The sequence below is a fragment of the Tupaia chinensis genome, unplaced genomic scaffold (assembly GCF_000334495.1).
Source record: "Tupaia chinensis unplaced genomic scaffold, TupChi_1.0 Scaffold000570_1, whole genome shotgun sequence".
Classification (NCBI taxonomy): Eukaryota; Metazoa; Chordata; class Mammalia; order Scandentia; family Tupaiidae; genus Tupaia; species Tupaia belangeri.
In genome coordinates, this window is record NW_006160084.1 from 2,166,413 (window position 1) to 2,178,369 (window position 11,957).

The following is an 11,957-nucleotide window of genomic DNA, read 5'->3' on the forward strand; positions in this document are numbered from 1 at the left end:
TTCCCTCATTCTGTCCCTCTGTGGTCAAATTAAAATAAATAAAGATAAACAATTCTTTAAAAACAAAAAAGGTAAATAAAACAAGATTAAACGTTCCCCATCTTTGTTTAACTACATGTGATAGTTGCCCAAGTCTTGTACCAGATAGTGCGAGTTCACGTTAGAGCAGATGCCAGCTTGGGTTACTTTCCTGAGTTTAAAAAAAAAAAAAAAAGTGTGCTGTAATGGCTTCTGTGCATATAATATTTTGTAGAGTGTAAATAGTGCTCCGTGCCTCTCCCCCCACTTAGGTGACAGGACTAGTCCCATAAACTGAAAAGCCTTTATAGGAAGGGTTCCATTTCTCCTATGTGTACCTCCATAGGCATATAGGCATGTGGGAGTATCTACGCAGGGACTTTAAAAAGCATTGGGGGGGAACCAGCAGTTAGTGTGATGGCTATGTCACTGGACTCCCACATAGTCGACTGCAGTTCGCGTCCCGGACTCGGTGGCTTAAAACTCACCCTGGGCACGTGTGCGTGCATGCTCAAGATCCCGAGAGGAGAATGGAGGAGAAGGGATTGCAGCGTGACCATCCCCCCTGGGAGGTGATTTCTCACTTTCTGTCTCTCTGTCTCTCTCTGTCTGTCTGGCGAGCGCATGCACCCTATAGCGAAAAATCTCTCCCAAAAAAAAAGCATGGGGGAAAACAGAATTAATATATGAGTTTGTTTGGATGCAAAACAGTGTTTTTTAAAGCAACCTCATGGGTTTTTCAGACACACACACTTTCCATGAACTTTCTGAAAACCCACGTATGACCACGTGCTGCTATGACATCATTCTCTTCCTTCCAAGTTCCTGAACTTGCTGCCTCCTATTTTTACAGCGAACTGAAATTTTTGTGTGTGTGCATGATCCCCTTGGGATAGCATAATGTATGATTCCATAAACAGCACATCACCCACTTGAGCAGGCTCTTCTCCATTCCTAAGCGGTTGGCCACTTTCATTCTTTTGGAGGGAGCCTCACCACGTGACTCTGCACGTCCCTGTCGCTCACAGAGGCGCGGATGCCACACAGCGCTAATTTTACACCCTGGGGATGACCCAAACATTCTCACTGTGCTGACTCCTCCCTCGAACCACACTGGGTACATTTTTCCTTGCCTTGCCAAGTTTTCACCCTGAAGTCCTGTTTAGTAGCCTGGATGTCAACCCCCCACAGTGGAGGGGCAGTTTTGGGGTGAAGGGGAGGAGGTGTTTTAATGAAAATGCTGACACAACCTTAAGTACAGTGGCACGCTACCGGGTGCTGCTATAATAAAAAAGGGAACAGATTAAAAAGTGTCTAAAATGTAAATCTAAAGGACTAACAGTAATTAAAATGGAAATGGCACAGGGAGGGAAGGCATGTAATTGTGAGATATCACTGTGCAGAAGGCTCTCAGCTTTGTTTTGCTGGCTGTTTTTCTAATTCAGCGGGGCTTACTCATCAGTGGCAGTTCAATGCGCGTTAATGACTCTGGGATTGCAGGCATCACTCTGGACAAAGAAATGATTATTGTGCGGTCAAAAGAAGTTCAAAGACAAGAAGGGAATTTCAGTTTTTTCCTTAGAGATCCACATTCAAGAGCATATAAATTAAGCCAAATGTTAAAAACCACAGTCTGAAAGCTGACTTCAAAGTCACAACTCTCTAATTAATGAACTGCGAGCCTCAGTTTGGACAAGTTGTGGTTTGATGGGCCCATAAATCAACATGACAGGCCTGTTTCACAGTCTCAGACAGTGCTTGTCATTGAGTCACATCAGATGTAAACACAGCAGAAAAAAGAAGGGCTATGAAGGAGATGCAATTGATCAACAGAATTGGTAAAAACCCACTTTTGAAGCACATTATGCATGATCACAGGAAATGGTTACAGCCTCAAGAGGTTTCCCCTTCTGCTGTTGCTTTTTTGAATCAGATTTCTAACAGCCTTCAAAAGGGAGAATAAGAATTATGGAGTTTCTCCCCTGTGGCTTGCAGGCAATAACCCCCTGTTGTTATTTTGTGCTTCTTTCTTTTCAAAGGCATCAAAATTTAGTTTTTTAAAGATCTTTAACTCTATATTTGAAGACAAACAAAAAAGGGCTGCCACTGTCATTCTTATCAGTTACCAGGGATTGTGTTTTTCCTTTCTGTTGCCACTTCTTATTAACCTCTTATTTGGTCTGTTAGACATAGTTTGGAATGCACGTCTGCATGCTGGGAGAACATGAAAGTTCAGATGAGCTCAGAGGGCAGATAAAGAAATGTGAAGGGGGAAACTTACACAGCAGAAAGAAGGATAAAAGTTAACTCTCCCAAATTGCTGCTGTCAGAGACGGGAGCGACGCAGAGCACAGAGATGATGGTGGTGTGTGAGTTTGGGAAGAGGCGTAGGGGGAGAAGAGGGAAGACTTTGCATCTGCTCCGGGAGGAGAAAGTGATACATCGTAGTGGCGTGCGAGCTTCTCTGGGCACTAGGTTTGATGTGGCCCGTGCTTTGTCATCCTTTCAGCAGGCAGAGGTGACCCAGGAGATTCATGGCCTTGGATGTCTTTAGAGGTAGTTAGTCCGGTGGACCAGCCTCCTTGCATTCCCAGGGCCAGCGTGTTCCCAGGGCCAGCGGATTGGGCCGAGACCTGTCCTAACAATGGTTAGGAGATGCTTATTTTCCTGAGGCAAGGGGCTGGGGCTCCGGAAATTACCATGCAGGTGGTGGTCCTTTTGTGCTAAAATGAAATAGAGTCACGTGGTAGCAATTTCATGATGTGGACTGGTGGTTATGATTTTAACAAGGTTTGAACTTGGATGTTGACAGATGGAACAAGTATATTAATTTACTGAATCCCCAGTCATTAGTGGCTCATAATTTTGTAGCGTCCAGCCTCGCCCCCCCCCCCCTTTTTCCTTTTTTTTGTTCCCTCTCCTGGTCCTTTTGTGCTAAAATGAAATAGAGTCACGTGGTAGCAATTTCATGATGTGGACTGGTGGTTATGATTTTAACAAGGTTTGAACTTGGATGTTGACAGATGGAACAAGTATATTAATTTACTGAATCCCCAGTCATTAGTGGCTCATAATTTTGTAGCGTCCAGCCTCCCCCCCCCCCCCTTTTCTCCTTTTTTGGATCACCTCTGCAAAAAGACACTTGATCCGTGGCCAGAACAATGTACCTGTGCTCTCTTCTTTTTCCTCCATTGCCTGGAGATGTTTCCTTGGGAAAGTTTGTCTCCACACTGGTGAGAGCTAGGATCTCCCTTAGGATTTAAGGTGCTCTTTGGCTGAGGTTGGCGCAGGGGACGTGTAGCTCAGGGCAGCTTTAGGAGTGACTGCTCCTTAATATTTGACACAAGTGGTGTGGAAAATGGACAGCAGAATTCATTTTAAATCAAGCTAGGAAAAAAACAAATCCCATCCTGTACGGGTGAGGTAGGCTAAGTTGATTGTTTTAAAAAGGCCGTTTGTCCCGGGCAGTTATGACAGTTTATGTTAGGCAGTAGGGAGTAGCCGAAGAAAGGAAAACAGACCTTTGACTGCAGCTCTAGGGAGGGGATCCGAAATGCAAGGTTTATCAGGGCATTTTAGCATTTTAACACTGACTACTGACCTGTCCAGGGGACTGCAGGGAGACCTTTTTTGTATGCATTCAATTGTGAGAAGTAAACAAACGGTCTCGTATCCTGTGTTTGGTAACTGGGTGGAGAGCACAGTTTGGCAACTGGTATTGCTTTTAAATTCTTTCTTCGGACAATGGGCCTTGTATACTTTTATATCCTGGCTTTTCAAACGTGGACAGCTTTCATGAGCTTTTCCTAGGGATGGCCACAGAGACAACAGAAAAGGCATCAGTCACTTTATATAAATACAAAATTTTTAAACATTTCATTTACAGTAAGACAGGAAACACCCTCCCCAATCTCCAGCCACCCCCCCCTCCCATTATATTCCACTTCAAGAAGAGCTAATTCCCCCATCTTCTATCCTGTCAATGTTGTCTGTTCTCTTCCTCCCATTTTTTTTTTTAATGTCCTGAGTTAATATCTGTTGAAGAAGTGAAAAAATCATTTTGACATGAATATAACTATCATTGGGTTTTACATTAATGTGATAACTTGGGAAGGGGCGAAAACAATTGGATCATTTTATGCATGCTGTTCTTAAAATGAAAACACTGGCTTTTCATTTAAATTTATTTAAATTTTTGTTGTTAGTGGTATAGAATTTGTTTTTCGGAGTGAAACTCAATTAACTTTCTCAGTGGCATGGTAGTAAGTCTGAAATTGGTTGCTAATATGAGAATGATGGTTTTTACTGTAAAATAAACTACATGGAGACCAAATGGAAACCACCATTTTTCTTTCTTTGAACTTTGCATCAGAAGGTCTCCATATACATACCATTTTATGGATGTATCAGATCGAGGTCATGTGTTAGGTTAAGTGAATGCAGTTGTTTGTGAAGTATAGTTATTAACCAGAACACCCAAGCTCTGAAAGGGCTGGATCGTCCTTTTCATTTGCAGAAGTCTCTCTGATCTTAAATAATAATTAGACTTAGGGAAAAAAAAAAAAAAAAACTGATCATGTTCTTTTCTGGGAGAGTCTTTTTCCATCCCTTCCAGCCACAGTTTGAAAAGGGTTAATTTTCCTTTCGTAATTGTTAGCCATAATGTGGCTAAGACCTCCACCTCGATATGATTCCTAGCAGATTAAGGATATTAGATAATTTCCTTCTATTTATTGTAACTCCTGCACTGTATTATCTTTCTATCACTCAGATAATTACGGAGGAAATCTACATTAATTTTTTTGGCTGGAGCAAGGCCCGCTAAACACAGGAATGATGTATTGATGTTTTACACAACAAAAGTTTTCCTCCTGTCATTGTCCAATCAACAAAAAGATATTTATCATATCCTAAAGCCCCTTCTCTTCAAGAACAAAGCTGGTGGGGGAAGCGGGACAAGCAGCCAGACTGAGGGGGTTCCTGAGACCGAAGCCAAGAGAAGGCCTCTGACGCTTGGAGTGCCGTTCCTATTAAACACTCCCAGTCGAGTACGATGTTGTTTGCTAAATTATGAATGTGTGTAATTAAAATCTAGTGGCTGTTTCTATGAAAGATTTACAATGTTATTTCATCGTTTGTCATGGCTAATTAACAATATTAGATGAAGTTTTTCTTCTTCAAAGGTCTGATTTTTGCTCATTTATTTATGTCAGAAGTGATAAACAGAGTAGTTAAAAGCTTCTGCTGGTACGGGGCGGGGAGCGAGGCAACTTGTTCTTTCACACCTCGAAGGTTCAGAGTTCAGATCCCTCCAGATTCGAGTGCTGCAGTCTTCTTTCTAGTTGCAAATAATGACAAATGTCAGAGTCTGAAAGTTCACATCTTAACTCCCAAACTCAGGCTTTCAGACTGGGGAAAGCGGCCTCGATGGCCCAGTTACTCGGCCATGGAAGCAGGCAGTGGAAAGGGAGTAGGGCCAACCCCCTCACGCCCCTTCCGAGGTGGTATGTTCTTGTCCCTTTTAAACCTTGACATGGAGCCCTCCCCAGAGCTGTAGTGACCATTCCCAATGGTTGACAATGACGGTGAGTTTTGAAACGTCCAGACTTTTAACCTTCCTTGGGAAGTGGTCATCTCATTTTTTTTTTTTCTTCCTGATTTCTTACAGCAACAGCAGGTGGCTACCCAGCAGTTGGCTTTCCAACAGCAGCTTTTACAGATGCAGCAGTTACAGCAGCAGCACCTCCTGTCTCTGCAGCGCCAAGGCCTTCTAACAATTCAGCCCGGGCAACCTGCCCTTCCCCTTCAACCTCTCGCTCAAGGTATGCATTGATTAAACTGAAGGCACCACTCTCCCAGGACTCCCGGCGGACATGGTGGGGTGTCGCTTTGTATATATCCCAGCTATCGTTAAGCAGATCGTCCATCTAAAACATGCCTGTAGAAACTTCTTAAAAAGCTGAGTGAGGTAATGAGAGACTGGTGCAGAGTCACACTGCTTTCTGGTTCCAGAATGAAGACTTTAGGGTGGTCCAAAGGCTTAGCAGGAGCAGAGCCAGCCCTGTTTGTGGCACATTCTTGGAAGAAGGGAATGAAATGCTGCTTTGTACTGACTGAACATTTTCATGGAATCTTCCAGCATTTTAGTTCAGAACCACAAAGGAATTTTTATCAGGCTTGTTTTGTTTAATTTAGTTTTTTGTTTGCCATTTTAAGACATTTTATATCATGGACTTATCCTCTTTTTAAAATCTTGGTGATGCTTTTATAAGTTTCATTTTTTTTTTTAAATTTAGGGATTTATCTCTGTTTCAAAAAACCAAGTTTCCTTTTTGTTGATTTTTCTCTTTTTTTCTTTCTTTTTGAATTTGTCTGACTGTTAATTTCTGAGCAGAATAGTTCTGCAGTCCTCAGAACAGGTACCATTGCTGTGATCGGTTTGTCTTCAGAGACTGGGATTTCTTAAGTACCAAGATTTCATGGGTTTAGTGTATTTCTTTTGAAAAGTCACTGATGTTTCATCCCAAGGGTGTTGGCTGTCAGATGCAAATGGGAACGCTAGATGTTTTAGGACAACCTTTTGGTGTAAGCAATGCTGACTTTTCACATGTGTAATAAGAAAACAAATGGAGGCCAGCAGGTGGCATGTGGTTAAGGCGCTGGACTCCCACATGTTTGACCACAGTTCAAGTCCCAGACCTGAACTGGGACTTGAGAAAATTCCCAAGAGGAGAATGGAGGAGAAGGGATTATGGAGTGACCATCTTCCCAGAGAAGGGGAAACAATATTTTCTCACTTTTCCTCTGTCTCTGGCAAGCGCGTGCACCCTATGGTAAAAAAAAAAAAAAAAAAAAAAAAAAAGTTAAAAAAAAATTATTCACAGCTGGAAAGGAAGGGAGGAAAGAGAAAGTGTCACACCTGTGTTTTGAAAGTGGCACAGTCCATGTCAGTCACCTCCTCAAGACCTGCAGTCCTTGCCATTCTAGTAGATTGGATGTCTGTGTGTGTGCCGTGAAGACTGCTGGGCGAAGCCTTTGGAGTCTTGGATTCGGTTGCCTTCTGAAGAAGGTTGAAAACGAGGAGCCTCCTTTATACCAACTAGAGCATGGCCATTTGTCTAGTTCCCCTTCTGGGTGTCAAGTGGAGCCAGTGAGACATGTCTGCATTTGAATTTTCTCTCTCTTGAGTCAGCCACACCCAAGTTCTGTCCCATGTGGTGGTTTTTTGGTTTTGATTTTGTTTCTAATGCTGAGACCAGGGCTTTCTTTTTCCTTTAATTTCTCTCATCCCTCTCCACCTCTTTCTCCCATGCCCACTCAACTACTTGAGACATGGTCAGCATCTCCTGCACTGCTGTCAAAACCGAAGATTTGGTAACTGAGCAATAAGGAAAGGGCACTTCGGCTAATGCATTTTTGTGCTTGCAGAATGTTCTAACGTGCGTTAGTTGCGCCTTTGGGTTTGTTGTTGGAAACATGGCAGGCTCTTCTGACACACCCACTGAACTCCAGCTTCCCCCTCTCTCGTCTTTTCCCACCGCTTTGATACTATTAAGTTTGCTCTCTAAGGTTCATTGTTATAGTACATCAGTTAAGCTGTCCAAAAGAGGGCAATTGGGCAGTGACAAGACAAGCTCATGTGTAATGTGAAAGAAATGAATGTGGTGATGCATGAAGTGTAATCTCTGCAGTAACACATCAGAGACACCGGTAGGTAATTCACTCATCGTGGCATTGATTGATATGCTTAGCAGTCTGCTCTAACTATTAGTCCCCGCAACATCAAGAAGAAGCATATTTAAAACCTAAAGGGCACCTGTGTTGGTGCCCGAGCTGGCATACATGTAAATACAAATATTTCTGGAGGCAAGTGCTTGCAGGAAAGTGCACTAGCTGCGTCATCAGCCTCTCTCAGCAATCAGGAGCTTGCTTTTGTCCCCTCTACCCTTTTGCCCAAAGTGACTTGAGAATTCAGTCATGTTGGACTACAACACGATTTTTTTTTATCAGAGAGATGATGGCTTAAAACTGATGTCATTATGAGGTTTAAATCAACTTTCTGCTTGCTTGAACATGGTCACCTGGGTATGGATGTACAAGGACAGAAAAAGGTTGATCAACTCTGTTTGTCTTTGAGCCAGTGATACCTGGGGTTGTAAAATTGAGTTCCATGAACAGTAATCTGTCAACTGTCCCCACAACATACATTTTTTAAACCTGTGCCTGCATCTTCTTTTATAATGAAGGGGCCAGTCTTCCTGGAAAGAGAAATGTACCAAGGCATGCAGGGGGTCTGTATTAAGACTGGGGGTGCCCATTTCATAAGCATCAAGGTTCTTTGACACAACTTGCTAAGTTACCTTCAACACATATTTAAATGTCAGCATATAGGAATACACAGAGAATAACAGCTTGACAGCCTTTTAAAACAATTTTTTTCACCCTGAAGTTTTTATATTATGAAATGGTGAGATATTTTCTTGTTTTTAAGGTTATCATGGGGCCTTCTGTCTGTTCTCCACAATTAGCATATCTGGGTTTCACCTTAAGACTTTTTAATCATCGAACTCTCCCCAACATCTGTAATTTCATAGAGAAATACTCATTCAGTATCACTCTGACCTTCTAATTTTTAAAGTGTAAATTCTAGGTAGGTTAAAATTACAGGCTTGGTTATGTACCTGTTCATGCATTCGTTTAACTTATCTGTCGTTCTTATTTGGCCGTCCTGGAAGAAATGCATGCTTTCTGGGAATGTAATATCCATGTAGTCTGATGCGAGACTAGCTTACCTTTGCTCTATCTTAATTCTATCAAGACATCTTGCCTGTTGAAGAACAGCATCCCCTGGTAGAGAGTATTCATGAACTAACAGTTGAACAGTAGCAAAGTCCAGCGCCGATGGAGGACAGTGCTCTGCCTGCCTCCCTGGTACGTCTGGTGTGACGGTGTTCTTCAGTGTAATTAGCACTCTGCAATCCGGCCCAGGAGTACTACCGTTGTCATTCTGGGAGTTACTATTTTATTTATCTTTTCTCCCCTATGGGTGATGAAGCAGATTTGTCGGTTCATTACAATAAAAGGAGACCAGAGAGAGGCACGGTAATATACTCTGTGGGTGTAACAAGGGGTGCTTACACTTGTCCTTGTCTTTATTTGCTGGATAAACAGCTTACTTTGAAAATCGCTTCAAAGTTCTGCTTTTCATAGAGGGAAAGTGTTAACAGTTGTTAGAGCTGTGTGCTCCCCATATCCCCACCTCCTATGCAGCCGGCCCAGAAATCAATTAGTTGGAGTCGAAGAATAGGCAGCTCGTGGTTTTTCATCTGTTTACTCCGCGGAAAATAAAAATAGGTGTTGACTTGTGTGGTCTTATATCAATATGCTCTCATCAACAGACAAGCCTATTCACTCTCAGTTTCAACCGAGTAAACAGTGGTCGTAGGTCAGCCGTAGTCACACGTAATTGTGGGTGTGCAGAGAGCAGTGGCAGGCCTGTTAGTCCCAAGCACATCCCACCTGTCACTTCAGAAGGTGTTTGAAAATAATAGCCCAGATCAGCAAAACTGGATGCGGGACTGCGTAGTGACCTTTCCCTTTGTTTAATTTGCCTCTGAGGTTTAATTTCTGGGGACAAGTAATAATTGAATATGCCTAATAACTAAATGCTCATTTGGGACAAAATCCATCAAAACATAATTGGCATTTGATTTTTATGAAGGGAGAAGAAAACCAGCATGGCTGTGGAGATGCATTCTAAGACTCTCTGACCACTTAATGTATCATTTGAAGTCTCCTTTATAATATATATTAATTGCAAATACTTGAGCATTTGAACATTTTCGCGGAGAACCGTTCGGAGAGACCAACTGTTTTTGTTAACGCTCCTCTCGGAAAGGCGGGGAAGGTTATTGGTCTGCTGTGCAATAATTTACTCCTCTTTGATATGCAAACGATCCACGGTGAATATAAAAAAATCCTATCAGACTCATTTCACAGTTCTTAACCACTCGGATTCTCTGGAGTCCATCGCCTCATTAGACCAGTGCTCTCCAATGCTAGCGTAATTAAAATCTTTAACAGTTTAGCAAAGTAAAGATGTTTGGCTGATCACGTTGAGATGATTATCTATCCATTGTATTCTAAATGACAAAAATAAATTAAATTTAGACCTTGGCATTTTTTATTATGTGTTTCAAATGAATATAACGCACACAGCCTTCTTTTTTAATTCGATACCTTAGGTTTGGTAAGAAACATGCCCGTTTGGGCTCCTGCTGTAGTGTCAGGAAATGGCAGGCTTTCTAGGTTGGCTGTGTTACAGTTGATTGAAACAATGACCTGCCATCCAGACGTCCCAGTCTCACGTGGAATTGCCTGATGGTGCACAGGGTTTATGATTTCTTTTCGGTGCCCTTCCCAAGGAAGCTGCTGATTTTCGTTGTTGGTAGTTGGTATTCAGAGTATTTCTTCTTCTGTGCATGTATGTGCTAGAATTCCATTGTGGTGGGATTGGGACATCCTGGGCCCTGGAGGCACACAGCCAGGATAAAGACCCAGAGGCTACGACAGTAAGGTGGATCGTCCAATTCTCTCTCTCCTTCAGGAAAATTCAGGTTGGCACTTACTCCTTCCAACCTATGTCCATTTTGGCCCCCTTAAAAAACAAGAGAACTTTATTACTTCCATTCTATTTTACGTTTTCATTTTATTCTGCGATGGTTCATTAGCATTGATCTAAGAAATGACAGTAATAATAGTGTTACTTGTATAAAAAGTTATGCAGTTTTTCAGTAGACACATCCATCAATTAAGCATGTGGTACTAGAAACCAAAATTAATGAGGAAGATAGGTGTGTTAATGAAATAATCATAGTATAATCAATTTGACTGTTAAAAGTTGAAAAGCATTTCAGGAAGACGATATGAATTCATAATTTATGTCTAAAAATGATTAATAAAAACTATATTTAATAACAAAGCTATTTGTCATCATTTAAGACTTAAGCTCAAAAATTATTCATTTTGTGGTTGGTGTTGTCATAATAATATAGTTGAACAAATTTATTCCGAGCCCTTCTTTGTGTCTAAAAATAAGGTAACATCTTTGTACTTTTTTTTTTTTTTTTTCCAAAAATTGAGCACCATTTTGGATGGATAGAGGAGTACTGCGGTGGCAAAGTAACTGGGATTTGAATCCTCTCCCTGGGTGTCTTTTATGTGTGATGAGGGCACTTGATCTCAGCTGACTGGTCGGTAGGAGGACACGCTTGTGACTACTGCATGTGTCGTAGTTGGGAGGGGAGGGAAAAAAAAAACTGCACACACCAAAAAACCCCCCTAACACTAGGCTTTGTTTACTGACTCTTTGATTTAATTACTGTTTGAAGAGGACGGAATTAGCTGTTAATTGATTTAATTATCCAATTTGTTTGTTTCAGGCATGATTCCAGCAGAACTGCAGCAGCTCTGGAAAGAAGTGACAAGTGCACACACTGCAGAGGAGACCACGGGCAACAATCACAGCAGTTTGGATCTGACCACGACATGCGTCTCCTCTTCCGCTCCCTCCAAGACCTCCTTAATCATGAACCCACACGCCTCTACCAATGGACAGCTCTCAGTCCACACTCCCAAGAGGGAAAGGTAGGAACGCACCCCTGACGGGGGTCCGAGACTGCCTTGCACCTGGGAGGGGTGGGTGGCCGGGCCTCGCCGTGTCTCAGAGATTCCTAATTGTGTCCATATGACTAGGATGTGCGTATAATTACTTAAGAATGTATTCAGTATGGGTTGAGTGTGAAGCATCTAATTATTTTCACCTTTTCAACATGGAATTAGCACTTACATAGATCTCTACACAGCTAGGGAACCCGGGCAGAAGTTCTGTAGTTTCTCATTGGATGGGTTGGGTTTCAAGGCTTTCAGGCCCCCTCTTT

At 42.2% G+C, this 11,957-nt stretch overlaps 1 protein-coding gene across 1 annotated transcript in view; it reads left to right on the plus strand.

Annotated features, from left to right (window-relative positions):
* The window catches only part of FOXP1 (forkhead box P1), a 759,404-nt gene that overhangs the window by 653,285 nt on the left and 94,162 nt on the right, over nt 1-11,957 (plus strand). The window contains exons 11-12 of the mRNA XM_006158051.3: nt 5,687-5,840; nt 11,460-11,664. Coding sequence (XP_006158113.1) covers nt 5,687-5,840; nt 11,460-11,664 — 359 coding nt within the window. The remainder of the gene's footprint in view (nt 1-5,686; nt 5,841-11,459; nt 11,665-11,957) is intronic.